The sequence below is a fragment of the Balaenoptera borealis genome (assembly GCF_965194805.1).
Source record: "Balaenoptera borealis genome assembly, chromosome: 6".
NCBI lineage: Eukaryota > Metazoa > Chordata > Mammalia > Artiodactyla > Balaenopteridae > Balaenoptera > Balaenoptera borealis.
The window spans coordinates 69,853,458-69,870,309 of NC_138863.1; the positions used below are offsets into that span (position 1 = coordinate 69,853,458).

The 16,852-nt window shown below is 35.2% G+C and overlaps 1 protein-coding gene across 2 annotated transcripts in view; it reads left to right on the top strand.

Annotated features, from left to right (window-relative positions):
- The window catches only part of IFIH1 (interferon induced with helicase C domain 1), a 55,926-nt gene that overhangs the window by 13,709 nt on the left and 25,365 nt on the right, over nucleotides 1–16,852 (top strand). For both annotated transcript variants that reach the window (XM_082395279.1, XM_082395278.1), the window contains exon 4: nucleotides 12,846–12,950. In XM_082395279.1, the coding sequence (XP_082251405.1) occupies nucleotides 12,846–12,950 (105 nt within the window). The remainder of the gene's footprint in view (nucleotides 1–12,845; nucleotides 12,951–16,852) is intronic.

The window sequence follows — 16,852 nt, forward strand, 5'->3', positions numbered from 1 at the left end:
CTCCATCACACTATTACAAAGTATACTATTTTCGACTCAGAAAAGTAACATAGCCGCATTGCAGGAAATTTGGAAAACATAGAAACCTACAAAGAAAAAGTCACACACACTTTTACAGTAAGATATATTACTCTTCACATTTGGGTATCCCGTTTTTTTACATACCTGGATGTTTATATATAATGGCGTTTCTCCTGTATTCATTAGATATTCTTCTACAGCATGGTTTTTAACAATTGAATAATAATTCCATCCATTGGATGCTTTATGATTAATTACCCAACTGTTGAACATGTAGGATGTTTCCACATCTCTACATCATGAATAATGCTGCATAACTCTCTTCATATTTATGTCTGTTTAATTCTTTTTAAATTTATTTTTAATTTTTAAAATTTATTTTATTGAAGTATAGTTGATTTACAATGTTGTGTTAATTTCTGCTGTACAGCAATGTAATTCAGTTATATATATACATGTTTTTTCACATTCTTTTCTATTATGGTTTATAACAGGATATTGACTATAGTTCTTTGTGCTACACAGTAGGACCTTGTTGTTTATCCATCCTCTATATAATAGTTTGCATCTGCTAACCCCAAACTCCCAATCCATTCCTATCCCACCCAGTTTAATGCTTAAAAACATATTACATAATTGAAATTTCTGGATCAATGATTTCTACAGTTTTAAGACATTTGATACTTAATGTTATATTTCACTCCAGGAACTTGTACCAAATTACATGTGCTCTAACAGTATAGGAGAGTACTTACTGCCCTGAAGTCTATTCTATAAGAGTGGGTAATATTATTTTTAAACTTTGCCAATTTGGTATTTTACTACTTGAATTTGAATTTTTTTCTAATGAAAAATGTTTTTACAAGTTCATTCTTTTTGTTGTTGCTAATTGCCTATTTTTCTATTAGGGTATTTTATATTCTTCTTGCTGGTTTATGTGAATTAGCTAAATATGCAGGATAGCAATCTTTTGTCATAAAATAGTGTCAAGATTTTTTATAGTTTGCCTGCTATTGCCTTGTTTAAGGTGTTTGTTTTTTTAGTGGAATACTTCTGAAGCTTTAATGTGCTTATGAGTCACCTGGAAGAGGAGGTCTTACTGATGTGCAGATTTTGATTCAGTAGGCTCTGTATGGAGCCTGAGATTCTGCCTTTCTCACTTGCTCCCAGGTGATGCTGCTGGTCTTGGACTACACTTTCAATAGCGAGGTTTACGGTACAGAATAGCAAAGCTTTTAAACCTGAATTCTAGAGGACCTTTTTTTTTTTTCTTTTCATTTGAGCAGCTGCGCTTTCTTTCAGAAATCATGATTGCGTAGGAATGCCAAAACTACTACCTGAATGTGGGTTTTTCACGTTTTAAAAAACTTCCTTGGTAGGCTACCTGACATCTCTGTGGGTTACTGGCTATTTTCTCAATTCGCACTAGAAAGAATTGAAGCCAGGACTGAGGCTGGGAATTGATCCTGCATCTCAAATGAAGGTTTTTCATCCGAGGTTGCCAACCTGATGCATCTTGTCAGCCTGTAGTTTATTTACCTGTGGAGCATTCTGAGTCTCAACAAGGACAAAATTAAAGACAAAACCTTTTTAAAAAAATCTGTTTTCTTACTATTTGATATAAAACTTAGAGCTGCATCAAGTGAAAAAAATCTGGATCTTAATAATGGCTTTAAGGGACAGAAAGGGGTTTGTTTTTCCCTCTTGGGGTCCCCTCCCTCCCTTCCTTTCATTTAACGAATCTTATTAAACTCCTATCGTGTGCCAGGCATGCACTGTTCAGCGTTCAGCACTGTAAATATTGGGGTGGAGTAAACCAGATGTGACTTCTGCTCCCAGGGAGCTTTCAAATGATGGGCACGTCAAACGGTAGTCACTATATAGCTGCACAGTAAGTGCTGTGAAAGAAAAGTACAGACTATTAAAATGTGTACTAGTCTCAGAACATGTGAGAGTACAACAAACTGTACAGTCATCTGAGGACTCCATCCAATGCACAGACTTTAACAGTCTTCTAGTCTGTAAGATTCTTGTGGTGCCTGGACGTCTCATGTGGATTTGCGAACAGGTTCGTCCAATGCATTCTGGTCCTTTCCAGAGCAGTAAGAAAGGGTAACTGATTTATGAAAAGGGAGCGCTTTTGCTTTAGGCCTTTGCCTCTGCTTCTGATAGATGTTGTGGATCATCCCAGGTATTCATTTCTTTTCTTGATGCTCTTCAGAACTAAGAATTGCCCATATAAATGACTTGTAAAGTATCATTAACCCAAAGAAGTTACTGTAGTTCTTTGGACTGAAGTTTTTGTTGCAAAATTAACTGTAGAAGGATTTTGCCTACGTTGGCATTCTTTTACAGGATTAACAATCAAAATAAATAAGACAATAGTCAATAATCTGTAATATTTATTCGCATAATTTTTTGTGTGTAGCTTAATGATATTGACAATATATAATCTTTATTTTGAATTTCAGTACATTGGGTCAAGATCTCAAATACAGTTACCAAGGTAGCATTGAAAGAAACTTATTACTTAAGCTACACACATTCTATAAATATGAATGTTCATAGGCGAAAAAATGTGACTTGAATTATTTCTAATTTTAAATTAAGACTTCTCTAATTTTTATTTCCAAATCAGTTTCTAAAATATTGTTTTTCAGTGCATAATAGTCTTTGTGGATACAAATGTTAATTATTTATAGTTTTAATGCAAAGATTCTTTATATATTGTTTTTAGCCTTTTTTACTCCTTAACACACCTGACAGGTAAGACACACTAGTATTAGTAATAGTGGCCTACCCTGAAACCAATTCTAATCACTCCTTCAGTGATTAAATCAGTGATTTAATCACCAAATTTAATCTCTCCTTCAGTCTGGGGTGCTAGATGAGAATTCCCTAGTGGGCAGTTCTGGACAGGGATTTTGTCATGCCTCCACATCGGAGGCTGGCATTTCTTCTTCCTTTCTCCTTTCAACTTCTTCCCTTAAAAAGTGGTTAATAATTAAGGTATACCCCATTTTTTAAATTTGCTTTTTCCACACTAATACAACCATTTCTAAAGGATATTTGAATAGTTCTCAGACTATTCATAGAATTTTAATGCTGGATGTAATAATTCTGCTTTCTGAGGTCACTGGTCATTTTCTAACAAGAAATTATTGGAAAACTTTGGTGTTTCTCTAGACCACACTTCCCTAGAAAACATCAGAGGGGCACAATGCCCACATTCATTTTCTTCTATTAAAAATATTTTAATTATAGCAAATACACAGTTATCTGGTTTATGCTAATTCTAAAGGCTTACAGTAAAATTGGTTATGCAATCATTTTTAATTGTCTGCTACTGTTGCTTTGTTAAAACAAGTGAGTGGTTATTTTACATTGACCTTTTTAATATACTATTTTAGGAATTAATGACATATAAAATAAAAAATAAAGCAAATGAGGTTCAAAATGAAATAATAAAATTTACTGTATTTGGAATGAACTTACTTTTATGCAGAGTTCCACAGAAAATCCCCCAAATTTCTTTTATCATCCTTTGTTGATCTCCCTGTTATGAAACTAGAAAATGCAAGTACCGCAGGTTGGCCAGCAGAGGGCGCTTTGACATTTATAAAGAGAATGGAATGTCACTGTTCCAGGGTGGACGATTATAACGTACAGGGCGAGCGTGCCATGTGTGAATACACAGTGCGCATGACTGTGAGTGCATGTGTATATTTTGATTTATATATTCGTTCACGTGAAGATTTTAAAATTCCACCCAAGCTAATGAGCTTACCAACCTGCTTGTTTTCAGACTTTAGTACCTTCTTTTTCATATTCCCCCATATGTTCCACTCCTTAGGTTTATCCGGTGACATTATGCTTTGGAATATATTGTGGATATATTTTGCATAGATCATCTTCTGTAGGAGGGGTTTAAAAATTGACCTTTATAAAACAGCCTCCTTCTTTCTGGCCCAATCTGTTAGTGCACTTTTTTTGTTGTTGTTTTGTTTTCCCTTTTTATAGACCAAAGTCCAATCTTAGATTTGGTCTATAGTAATCTCTGTAAAAATGCCACAAAATTTATCCTTGCACTTGAGGACCAGAATAATGTTCTATAGTACTAACCTCTAGAAATTTAGAGATTTTTAGAATCTCTAGAAATACATACCACATAGACCTTGAGAGCTTAGTGGGAAAGATAACTGATGTAGCAGTCTGCAATAATACTGTGAGAGATCACCCATACTGTTACAGGATTGCTCTGAATTAAGATAGCTCTCCTTTACATCTATATTTTTTCTAAATTTAGTTACATTAATTATTGGGAAGTAGAGATACTACTAAGGCAATACAAAAGGCAAATATTATTGTGAGCTGAGAAAGAGAGAGAGAGAGAGAGGGAGAGAGAGGAAGAGATGCTGTTACAGATGCTGATATTGGTGTTTGTTAAAGGATAATATAGGTTTGTATTTTATATGAAACCCACCAAGAGCCATCTAGGTTAGTTATATGACCTCCAATTGCATAATAGTTCTAGGAGGGTGACTGTTCATATCTCAGGAGTGAGAATGTATTTTGATGGAGAGAAACCTCTTTACTGCCCAGCTAATACATGTTGGATTTATTTTCATGACATCTTTTTATGACTACAAGCCTAAAGCTTTTCTAGCAGAGTTTTAACAAAAGCAGTGGTTTTAATTTGATCGTTAGACCTTACCTTCTCTATTTTGGCATATGAATGAGGACTAGAGGCTGAGAATGTGTTGGTCAGGTCATATTATTGAGAAAACCAAGCACTGGGGTATTGTCCTCACCCTCAGAGAGTTTATAATCCCGTTCAAGAAAACAAGTTTCATGTCCCCAAAGAGAGACAGTAATCTATCTCTAGCAAAAGAGAAAGTATTAAAGGGTGAGGGCAGAAGCCTGGTGAAAGAAGGAAGACTTAGAGGAAGCTTACCAGAGAGGAAGAATGTGAGGCAGTTCATCTGCGCCTTGAAGGTCCTGTGTTGGACCTGTAAACAGAAGTGGTAGCCAACACTTCCCGTTACATGGACACCATGAGCAAAAGTGCAGGTATAGGAAAGTTCAAAATGTGGTGTGTGTGTGTGTGTGTGTGTGTGTGTGTGTGTTGGGGGGATATTGATAATGGAGGAGGCTATCCTTATGTGGGAGTGGGGGGATATGGGTAATCTCTCTACCTTCCACTCAATTTTGCTGCAAAACTAAAATGCTAGAAAAGAAAATCTACAAAAAATTCATCCAGCTATAATAAACCCATCAAAATCCAGCTGTAATAAACATAACAAAGTTTTATAAAAAATGTGGGTAGGGGAACAGTTGGATTAGAGGGGAACATTTATGGAGGAGGGTGGTTGGAGACAAGACTTCTAGGATCAATGAGAATTAGTGGGTTTCTCTTACTATGATTTTTACAAAGCCTTGTCCTAAGGCAAAACAATACTCTTAAATGTTTATCATTCGTTGTTTGGACAATTATGGAATATTAGCCCAAAGCATGTGTGGTTATTTCAGATGGTGTTTGTGGGAAAGTCCTTAGTTAGAGGGATGTATCCATCAGGATGCTGGAATGGGCTCCTTCCAGCTTGCAGGAGCCCAGTGTGCATGTCTCTTCCCAGTTCCACTTGGTGATGTCATGCTGGTAGCTTGAAATCAGCCATGGTGGGAATATGAATACCATCAATATTGGCAAACACTTTAAAATTGTCGCTTTTTTTCTCCCCAAGAGCTGCTATTGAATATTTACCAGGATACCTTTAAACAAATCTCTCCCCATACTTTCCTCAGGTCTACTTAACTTGAATAGCTCTTCCTTAAGGGTGCCTACCAGCCAAAGAGGTTTCCAGTTCATCATCTTCTATCTTGCCACCTTGGATTGCTAAGACTTACTTCCCATGTGGTCATCAGGCTTATCACTCTTAACTGACTCTGCTCTTGGACTTTTTGCCTCTGCTGCTGACTAGCAATGAATGAATGGGTCGCTCTAGTGGGTATGGTTATCCCCACAACCCTGTACTTGATTCATCCTCTTTCCCTTTGAGACCCAAGTCCAAAGGCTAAAGGGCATAGATGATACAATTTCAGCCAACATCAATATACACAATTCCAATTTAATTCTGGCTGAAACATTTCAGCAGTGTGAATTCTATAAACAGGAGCAGAGGAGCTCCATGGACAGCCATGTGGGCCTGTGGCTCCAGGAGATTTTTTTTTTTTTTTCTCTTTGGGGAACTCATTTCCTAGAAGCTTGGATCCAGGAGAGAATATGCAAGGTGGGTGGAGGTGGCTTCTCTCCATTCTGCAGGAACACATGTTCCCTGGCACAGAGAGCAGAGTCTGACAGACCAAAATGTTAGCGTGTATGTGTGTGTGTGTGTGTGTGTGTGTGCACACACACACACAAATCCATATACATAGAGCTGAAAATGAAAGTCCTCTATCTCCTCTCAAAAAAGATTATTTCAAAAGAAAAGGAATTAGGTATTATTAGTATGACAGTAAGCACACTTAAGAAGTTCATGAGGCTGTGTATGTGCCCATACGTGCACATGCGTTTGAAGCTTTAGGGGTGGTCTTTGCTGTTCCAGACTGTGGGGATTATGCAACTGGAGGGAAGGTGGGGATAGTTGAAGAAGTGAAGCTGATGTGCGTCACGAGGTCAGAACTAGAATAAATATACCATTATCTGGCAAGTGAAAGTAGACTATTTGCAGACCCTGTAAGCACTACCTCTCAGGAGAATGGATCTCTTGGTGCCCTTCTTCTTTCTCAGTAGCACAGAGGCTTGGCCCCCTTCCTAATGTAATGCAAAACGATTTTCCAGCAAAGAGACTGACAGCCTGAGGCGAGGGGTAAGAGGAGAAATCTTTTGTGGAGTTAGACATGCATCTTAGGCTGAAAATAGGAGGGACACTACCTGGTAGGGGTAGAAGAACCAATTTGTATCTTATCTAATGAAACTCACTCAGTTCTTGGTCTGAATAAACAATATACTTATCAACTAATTGTTATAATAGCATTTCTCCAGCAGAGGGCAGACTTTACATTGGAATAGATCTAAAAAGGCTTTCAAGGAAGAGGTTTTTTTCAATTGAAATTTTTTAATTTCAATTTTTTTTGGCTTCTAAATGGTTTAAAAATATTTTAAAGTATTTAAAGTTCCAGAAGATGTTAAATATAAAATTTCTCAGATTCAAGTTAATATTTCTGCCATATTAGTAAACTATTCAAGATGTGATTATAAAATGAGGCAGTTTTTTTCCATGGCTTATGGACTGGTCTTAGACACTATTATTGTAAGCAAAGCTGTTCTGTATTGTGTTGTTCACAAAATTATTCTAGGAATCCTATCTTTTAACTGGATGAGTATTGTTTTTCTTCATTCCAATAGATTTTGATAGGAATAACTGCTTTTCTTTAACAGAAATCACCAGTGTTTTCTAATCTGTTTCATAGCTAGCTTTGATATTTTTCCTAGAGGAAATGACACCTATCTAAAAGTTAACTAAACTTATTATGTAATCTAACTGTAATATTCAAAGCTCATTTAAACAGCAACTTCATGAGAATTTAAAATTTGTTTCTCTTAAAGATTTATTTCCTTGATCTAACAGAATCATTCTCACGATAAAGGAGAAAGTAGAAACTAGTATTTATATTTTTTAAATTTTTAAAGATTAAGTCACTTGTTAGCAGTGGCTGAGCTCAGATCTGGAGACTGATCTGTTTGACTCCACAGCACATGTTCTTGTCATGGGAACACCCAGTCTCTGATCTATTTTAAAATCATAGACACATGACTATTCATTAGGACATAAGTCCAGATTGATACTGTGAAAAATATTGATACAAAGAATGAAACATGATAATCCTATATAATCAATTGTAGGAATTCTTGGCTTATAAACTCAATAGGTTGGTTTAATTTTGTCATCACATAACACTTTTTTGATCTGGCTTTTTGGGTGTGTGTGTGTGTGTGTGTGTGTGTGTGTGTGTGTGTGTAACATGATTTCTTTAGGTGAATGCAGGAAGAAAATCTCTGGGAAAGGCATTCTCAATGTTATGGGAGAGACAATATATTTTCTTTAATTATTAGAGTTATTTCCTTTAGTACTTCTATTTCTATGAAATCAAAAAAATATATCAAATGCATAAGAATTTGCTGCCAAGGAAACAAAATTATTTTTGTGTTGAGAAACTGGAGATTTATATATCCTTAAAATGACAAAGAAATAGACCTCTATATGCTGACTTTCATTTTCATAATGATCTCTAGCCGAATTATTGCAATTAATTTTAATTAATTTTAATTTTTAAGAAGGATAGAAATGCTCTTCTTTTATTTGTGTGCAGAAAAAAGTTTAAAACTTAGTGCGGATGTTTAATCAACTATACTCCAATATAAAATACAAATTTTTTTTAAAAAGTGTGGATGTTTAAAAGTAAAGTAAATGAAAGTTTGTGGGTGAAATCAGAGATGTTAGCAAAATAAAATAATCTCTAACTTTCTTCCGGGAAAGATAAGCTACTTCAAGATTGATAGAAAACTTGACATTACAATGAAAACTTAAAAAAAAAAAAAACTTTCATTTCACTTAACACTATGGATGCAGTACTGTTTGCTTGTTCACAAAGCTTTACAATGATCATCAGCCATGCTAGGCATTGGGCAAAAAGCACTGGAATTTCATTTCTTTTTATGGCTGAGTAATATTCCATTGTACATATGTGCCACATCTTCTTTATCCATTCATCTGTTGATGGACATTTAGGTTGGTTCCATGTCCTGGCTATTGTAAATAGTGCTGCAATGAACATTGTGGTACATGACTCTTTTTGAATTATGGTTTTCTCAGGGTATATGCCCAGTAGTGGGATTGCTGGGTCGTATGGTAGTTCTAGTTTTAGTTTTTTAAGGAAACTCCATACTGTTTTCTATAGTGGTTGTATCAACTTACATTCTCACCAACAGTGCAGGAGGGTTCCCTTTTCACCACACCCTTTCCAGCATTTATTGTTTCTAGATTTTTTGATAATGGCCATTCTGACTGGCGTGAGGTGATACCTCATTGTAGTTTTGATTTGCATTTCTCTAATGATTAGTGATGTTGAGCATCTTTTCATGTGCCTCTTGGCCTCTAGTTGCAGGGCAGGAATAAAGAGGTAGGCATAGAGAATGGACTTGATGGCGTGGGGTGGGAGGGCGAAGCTGGGGCTAAGTGAGAGTAGCATCGACATATATACACTGCAGGATGTAAAATAGTTGGCTGGTGGGAAGCAGCAGCATAGCACAGGGAGATCGGCTCAGTGCTTTGCAATGACCTAGAGGGATAGGGAGGATGGGAGGGAGGCTCAAGAGGGAGGGGATATGGGGACATGTGTATGCATATGGCTGATTCGCTTTATTGTGCAACAGAAACTAACACAGTATTGTGAAGCAATTATACTCCAATAAACATCATTAAAAAAACAAACCTCAGAAGTCACAGGAAGAGAAAAACTGGAGTTGCTCATCTTAACCATGAAAAGTTTTCATTTATTACTTTGAAAATAAACTTTATTAAGTTGCTTAGAAAAAAAAAAAAAAAAGCACTGGAATGTTAGACTTAGATTCAGAAAATGAGACCCCCAGCTCTGCCCCATTCTAGCTGTGTGATCTGGATAAATCATTTAACCTCTCTGAGACTTGGTTTCTCACCTATGAAACTGAGGTGATAATAGGTATCTACCACATAGGATGTTGAGAGCTTAAAATATCACTTACATTACATCTGTGAAAGCACTGAGCTCAGTGTCCTCTGACACATTGCAGATTTGTTTGCTAAATCAAAATAATCCAGATAATGAACTTAATTAATAATACCCTCTTTCGGTAGTAACTTTCTTTAATATTCATAAATTATTCATGCACATTGCATTAAGCAGCTCTCCAAAACCTTATGTATGTTGGAACAAAGCTTGGGGAAAATCCTGACTTTACATATACACAGAGGAGGTCTAAGATAGTGGTTTAACTGCTAGTGATTAGAAAATGAAATGAAAATCAAGTATAATTTCCATCTGGATTATACTTAGTGGAAAACTTAAAGATACAATGTTCAGTTTTAGATAATAGTTGTTAATGTTTTTCAGTGTTTTTGGCATTGTCTTCAGTTCTCAATACCACATTTAAAACAAGTGAAAAGCATGTCAAAATTCACTTTTTTTGCCTTAAAAATCTTGGTCTCTCTTTCTGGATCTAGAATTATCCTTGCAGTGACATTTTCCCCATCTCATTTTACACCTTGCCTTTTCCTTACAACTCATATTCTCTTTTCATCAGTACATCTGCCCAAAACGCTCTCCTACTTGACAGTTCTATCCCACACTCGCCTCTGAGTTCCTAACAAGGCATACCTCTGGGAATTGCAAAGTGCCATATTTAAAATCTCTCAGTGAGATATACAGGCTTTCCCGTGTGATCATAAGGGATTCCTCAAATCTGAGTTTCAAAGCTAATCTACGACAACTGATAAGCACAGTATTTTCACATGAGTATATTTGTGTTGTGCTAATATATTTAAACAGTATGTAAGTCCACTGACAATTTTATTTTTTACAAATTTCTTATAAGCTTTCTTTTAACTTTTAAGAAAGCTATCTTACATATTTAATTGGCATTGGCTGTAATTCCACTATATTTCCCAAGCTCAGTGGGCTTATCCAAGTTGGAAGGGAGATGTCACAGACACACGTCACAGATGCGCAATGGAATAGTAGTCGGCAATAAAAAGGAACAAATTACTGATATAAACAGCAACGTGACTGTATCTTGAATGTTTTATGCTAAGTTAACAAAGCCAAACATAAAGGCTACATAGTGCCTGAATTCATTAATATGACATTCTGGAAAAGGCAAAACTCTAGGAACAGGAACCAAATCAGTGATTGCCAGGGGACCGCAGGAGGGCAGTGACAGCAAAGGAGCTTGAGGGGATTTTGAGGTGATGGAAAAATCTTGATTGTGATGGTGGTTACAAAACTATACATTTGTCAACTCATCGAACTATCCACCTAAAAAGAGTGATGTTTTACAGTATGGAAATTATACCTCAACATACCTGACTTAAAAAAAGAAATAACCAGTTAAAGAAAAAGAAGATACTTGTAGTTTTAAGGAGTTGTATGTTGTCCCTTTCCAGAGACATTTTATTGATAACATACTATCTGTCTGTTTTGCACCCATTTCTATTTCCAGTTTAAATATGTGACACTCAGACTAGTTTTACATAGCTTAAGCCTTCTTTAATATAATTTATTTAGTGCATTTGGAAGCTTTAGCATAAAATAATAATTATCTAACACGTATAAATATTATGAAATATTATTAATTGTAAAGATATTTTATTTATTTATTTATTTATTTAAGCCACACCGCATGGCTTGCAGGATCTTAGTTCCCCAACCAGGGATTGAACCCAGGCCCCGGCAGTGAAAGCACAGAGTCCAAACCACTGGACAGCCAGGGAATTCCCAAGAGATTTTTAAATGACATCTTGCCCTAGTAATCCACCAACTACTTGAATTTTATTTCATTTTCCAATCACCAGCAATTAAAGTGCAAAGAGCTTGTTGTACCTAATACTACTCCATGGTTGTCAAATCCTGTGAGATAAATTGTGCTAGCTCCATTTTATTTTTTATTTTATTCATTTATATTTATTTTATTGAAGTATAGTTGATGCACAATATTTATATAGGTTACAGGAGTACACAATTTTTAAAGGTTATACTCTGTTTATAGTTATTGTAAATTATTGGCTATATCCCCTGTGTTGTACAATATATCCCGTAACTTATTTTGTAATAAGCTATTTTATAATAGCTTGTGCCTCTACTGGCCCCATTTTAAATAAGAGGAAGGAAGTTAGGCTCACGGCATTGCCAACAGCAAATTTCACAAGTCTTTCTAATTCCAAAACCAACATCTGTAACCATCTTTCATTTATTTTTACCAGTTTAGCAGTAGTTCTGATCCTTGCGGGTGGGATTGCATAAATCCTTGGAAATAAACTGTAAGGAGGGAAGTTTTCCCTTGAGGGAAGGAAGGTTTTCAAAAGGAATTGATCCTGAGTACTGAAGAGAAAAAATCAGGATTAATAAGTGAAAGACGTACCCTTGCCCCTCATATTAATTGTAATTCTTTGATGGAAGCTTAGTTTACGTACAGTAAAGAAAAACAATTATTTCCAACTTCACGTAAGCTCCCAGTGCCACTGCAATGCCAGGCTTTCATTGATATTCTTCCTGAGTAAATTCTTTGTGAGATTTTAAAGTTATGTGTATCACTGAACTGCTATTTTCATAACCTATCAGTAGAACCATGTACTTCATTAATTCATTAATTTTTTCTGTAATTTATTAATTCTCTACCGTTTTACATGAAAATGACTCAATGGTTTCTATATAGTACTTTTGTTTAAATGACATTATCAGGCCTAGATCTTCTTTTTTTGGACAAAATTTACACATAGGGGGACGACAAAAGTCATAAACCCTTACAAATTTGCATGACCTCTCATATTGGATGAATGGTACTTTAAGTAGGTAGACACATGTATTTGATTCAGTCCCCGACAGCTGCTCATCTATGGTGGAGTTTTTAAACGTCGCTTGCCAGAAACTCTTACCTTTTATTCGTAGTCGTCTGGGTGTGCTTTCTCCTCTTGCATTGAACTGTATGTACTGTGTGCTGTAGAGGTGTGCAGTTAAAATACGTTTATTCTCAGAAATATTTTTAAAATATTTTAAAATGTTTTCCTTTGCAGAATCAGACACAAGTTTGGCAGAAGGAAGTGTCAGCTGCTTAGATGAAAGTCTTGGACATAACAGCAACATGGGCAGTGATTCAGGCACCATGGGAAGTGATTCAGGTACTGCCTAACTGTTGTGTAAACCTTAAAAAGTGTGAAATAAGACACCATATAGTGGAAGCATGGGGGCTGTTCATACCCTCCCTAATGTATTTATGCAATGAAAGCAATTCTTTTCTACAGTTGAAGTAGTTTTGGAACTTTGCCATTCACTTTCTTTAAAAGTACAACTTACAAAAGTCTTAGAATCAAGCTCTCTAATTTTGATCCAGCACATCGCTTTTTGGTCTGGCATATGCCACGTTCCATAGAACCATGTAATCTACGTTATTTACGTGATCTGTTTCAATTAATCTGACTGCTTTCAAATTATGTACTCAATTTTGTACATTTTTTTCCAACCCCTAATTTTTTAAAATTAAAATACATTATAAATAAAAAAATACTATCAATAAGATGAGTATGACTGTAGTTAATGGCATATAATGAGTCCTTCTTAAAATAAGAGCTAGAATTTACACATATAGTTAAAAGAATTTCAATTTGTATAAACACCTCTTTAATTGAGTTTGCAAAATATTTTCATCACTAAATGAGAAATTTACTAGGTATTTCCCAAATTCTTCTTCGTATCCGTTGAATATCCCACCAGCAATAAATAAGAGTGCCTCTTCCCAATCCCCACACTTTAGCAAGACTTCCTGTTATCAGACTCCCTAACTTTTGTCAGTCTGATCGATTTCAAATCTCTCCTTTCTGTTCTTTGAATGTGCACTTCCACTATTATTACTGAGGTAAAATGTTAACATCTTTTAAGAATGGATGATGGGTCCTTGGATATCTGTTACACAACTTTCTAACATTTGGCTATATGTTTGAAATATTTTATAATTAAACTTAACAAATTAGCACAAACAAAAAACAATGTTTTGCAATGTGGCCAGCTAAGAGGCAGCAGCAAAACGGCAAATTAAGAACAAATTACTTCATTCTTCATTCGTTCTGTGACTGAGTTGTAGAACACACGGAGAAAATATTGTGCACTTTAGATTATCCTGCATTGTCAGAAGGATTCTAGAAATTTACATCTACAATAGGCCTAAAGGGGCAAAACAGTTTACATAAAGATGGCCATCTGCCCTAAAAGCTTTCCCAATTGGAATGTACCACCTCTTATATTTAAATGCCCTTTTCTCTTAGTAACACCCCTGAATCTCTTAGAACAAGTTGGTCTGAGGAAACACAATTCACCAAATGTCAGTCATAACTTTAATGTTAATTAAAAAGGGTTAATTAATTTTCTGTTCAATTTAGTCAGTGTTTATTAAGTTCTTGCCATGTGCATATTTCTGTGGATTGTATTTGTTTTTTCTATGCTTGTTATACAACTGTTAAATTTAATATTTAACATTTTTATTAAATGCTATTGATGCTAGAACTCAAAATATACTCTAGCTAATATTTAACATCTTTATGGTTGCTTTAAGCTTGTGGGCCTCATCCTAATTTTTGTTTGTCTAAGTAAGGGCTTTTCAACAATATTCATTCATTTAATAAATATTTAATGGATATTCTCTATGTGCCGGGCATTTTGTCAGTTTAGAGCTGTTAGCAAATGTAACTATTTACTGATTTTCAGTCTTCAATGTGGCATGAAAGACATGATAAATCTGAATGCAACCTACTTTTAAAAAGCAAATACATTTTCAAAGGCAAATACATTTGAAGACAGACACATTTTTAAAGGGCACTCACTGAAGCTCTGGATGGTCAGTGTTTAGGAACAAAGACTAGTGGGTATAAAATTGCATAGTGGGTAGCAAAATTCTGAAATTATAAAATTCTGAAATTCCTTTCCTTCAGGTGCATGATATAGGCTGAAGTGGAAATCAACTCAAAAACAGGTTTATGTAAACTGCGAATTGTTAAACACATATTGAATCACTGAAAGCATTACAGTGTTTGGGATTATGTTTTAACTTCTGAGGTTGACATCAAAGGGACCTTATTCCACATGCCCTTTGTTCACCTTCAAAGGTTACATGATGGGCCATAAGGATCATGGACGTGACATTATGTTCCTTCTTAGAAATATTATTATGCCCTAGTAAAGCATAATTAGTGGCACTTTTAAAGTTTAAATATTCTAATTATACTATGGGAGGCTTTTTTGTTTTCCTGTTTCTCATTCTCAGAGAGATAGACTGCTTCTCTCAAAGTGGCAATATTTTTGGCAATGCACATTGGCCTGATATATAGAAAGTATTTCCTTACTATTTCGAGGTAATATCTGTTAATATTTGTCCAGCTGGGATGGTGTATTTTTCTGAGGTTACATACTATAGGTAAAGGAATACTTTGTCGATTTCAAACACATGCAGTGACAGACCTTTTCTCTCCAAGAATAACTCAGCTGTCAAAATCAATGTGAGAATGAAATTTGCCACATGGTGTAGTTCCAATAGAATGTTATTATTTAAGCCCTATTTGATTTCATTTTTTGACCATTTGTATGGTATAGTATAATTTTAAGGTCTTTGATTAATATTTGTCATAGAGGATGGGCACAATGTTATTCAAAGCCTGTGCATATTTTAAATACCATTTTCGTTGTTGCATTTAATTGATTTTGCTTTTCAAAGAGAGCCAAAAACAACAAACAAACAAAACCCAAACATTTTTTTTTTATAAGGGAAATTGGCTCCTGGCTCCTTGATACCAGCCCAATTCTCTCCTTCTGGTGGCAGAGAAGAGAAAATTCTCTTTTCGTTGCTTATGTGGATACATTCTTCCATCCCTATGTCAGAGGATGTGATAAGGCAAGAATCAGGCTGAATATTTAGCACTCACCCAGCTCTTTTTCTTTGGATGCTATCCTCACAATGAATCCAGCTCTAATTTTTCCATATTCACTCTGTGCCTCTCTTTTAAACTTGGGGGCACCCATCAAGTTTCCTGGACTTGACTCAAAAAAATATGGACGATATTGAGCTGTCCACTAGCCAGATATTTTCAGTGGCAGTAGTGGAGTGCCCTAGCCTCTGAAGTCCTTGTAAATAAGGACTGTGTTCTTGGGAGTGCCTGGCATTTAGTAGGCACCCAGTAAATGTTTACTTCGGAATGAATTAGTGGTACATTACTAGATAAATAACGGTAAACATCACGCATTTGGTTCAAGAATTAAATTTTGAACATGATAGCTCTTAACTCTTCTTAAGCATATTAGTACAACAAATATCTAATATACATGAGTGATATTGATGTCTTACTCATTTGACTTCATTTTAGATTCCTGGAAAAGAGACTTAGAAAATTGGTCTCAGTTTCTCTTTTTAATTTTTGTTACCCAAGGATGTAGTAGTAAGCATGAAAAACAAAAGGGGAAAGTGATTATTAAAAAAGTACATGCAACTATTTTGAGGGAAGCTGAATTTTATTATTTTCTTAAATCTTTGAAAAAAATGTACCTAGAGTGAAATTAAACAGAGAGAATTTGCTGATATCTTTTAATAAATTTCCTACCTCAAATGGCAATTTAGCAAAAGTAAATTCCTGGATCTTGGTGTTAAAACACAATTTAAAATACATCTTCCTTTGCAAACATTCTGGCTCTTTTGGAAAAGTTAGGTGGCAAGTGCTCAAAATATAGGTGGAATATTAGAATTTTGATAATCTATAAAAGCCACTTAGAGAAATAATGATATTCTTAAATCAACTTGAATCTTACATAAATATAATAAAGATGAATTATAATTGCTATAGAGTTCAAAACAAGCATGGAAAGAAAACTTGTCAATGTATGTTTTTAAAAGCTGGTGATCTTGAATGAGTTTTTCCTGACAGTCATAGTAAATGAATCAGCAGATGAGCCAATGATAATGTAAATGTATTGCATATGTGTTTACTCAGCCATACAGAAGGCAAATTTCCTGCCAGGTTAGTAGATGACCCTTACTAAGTGG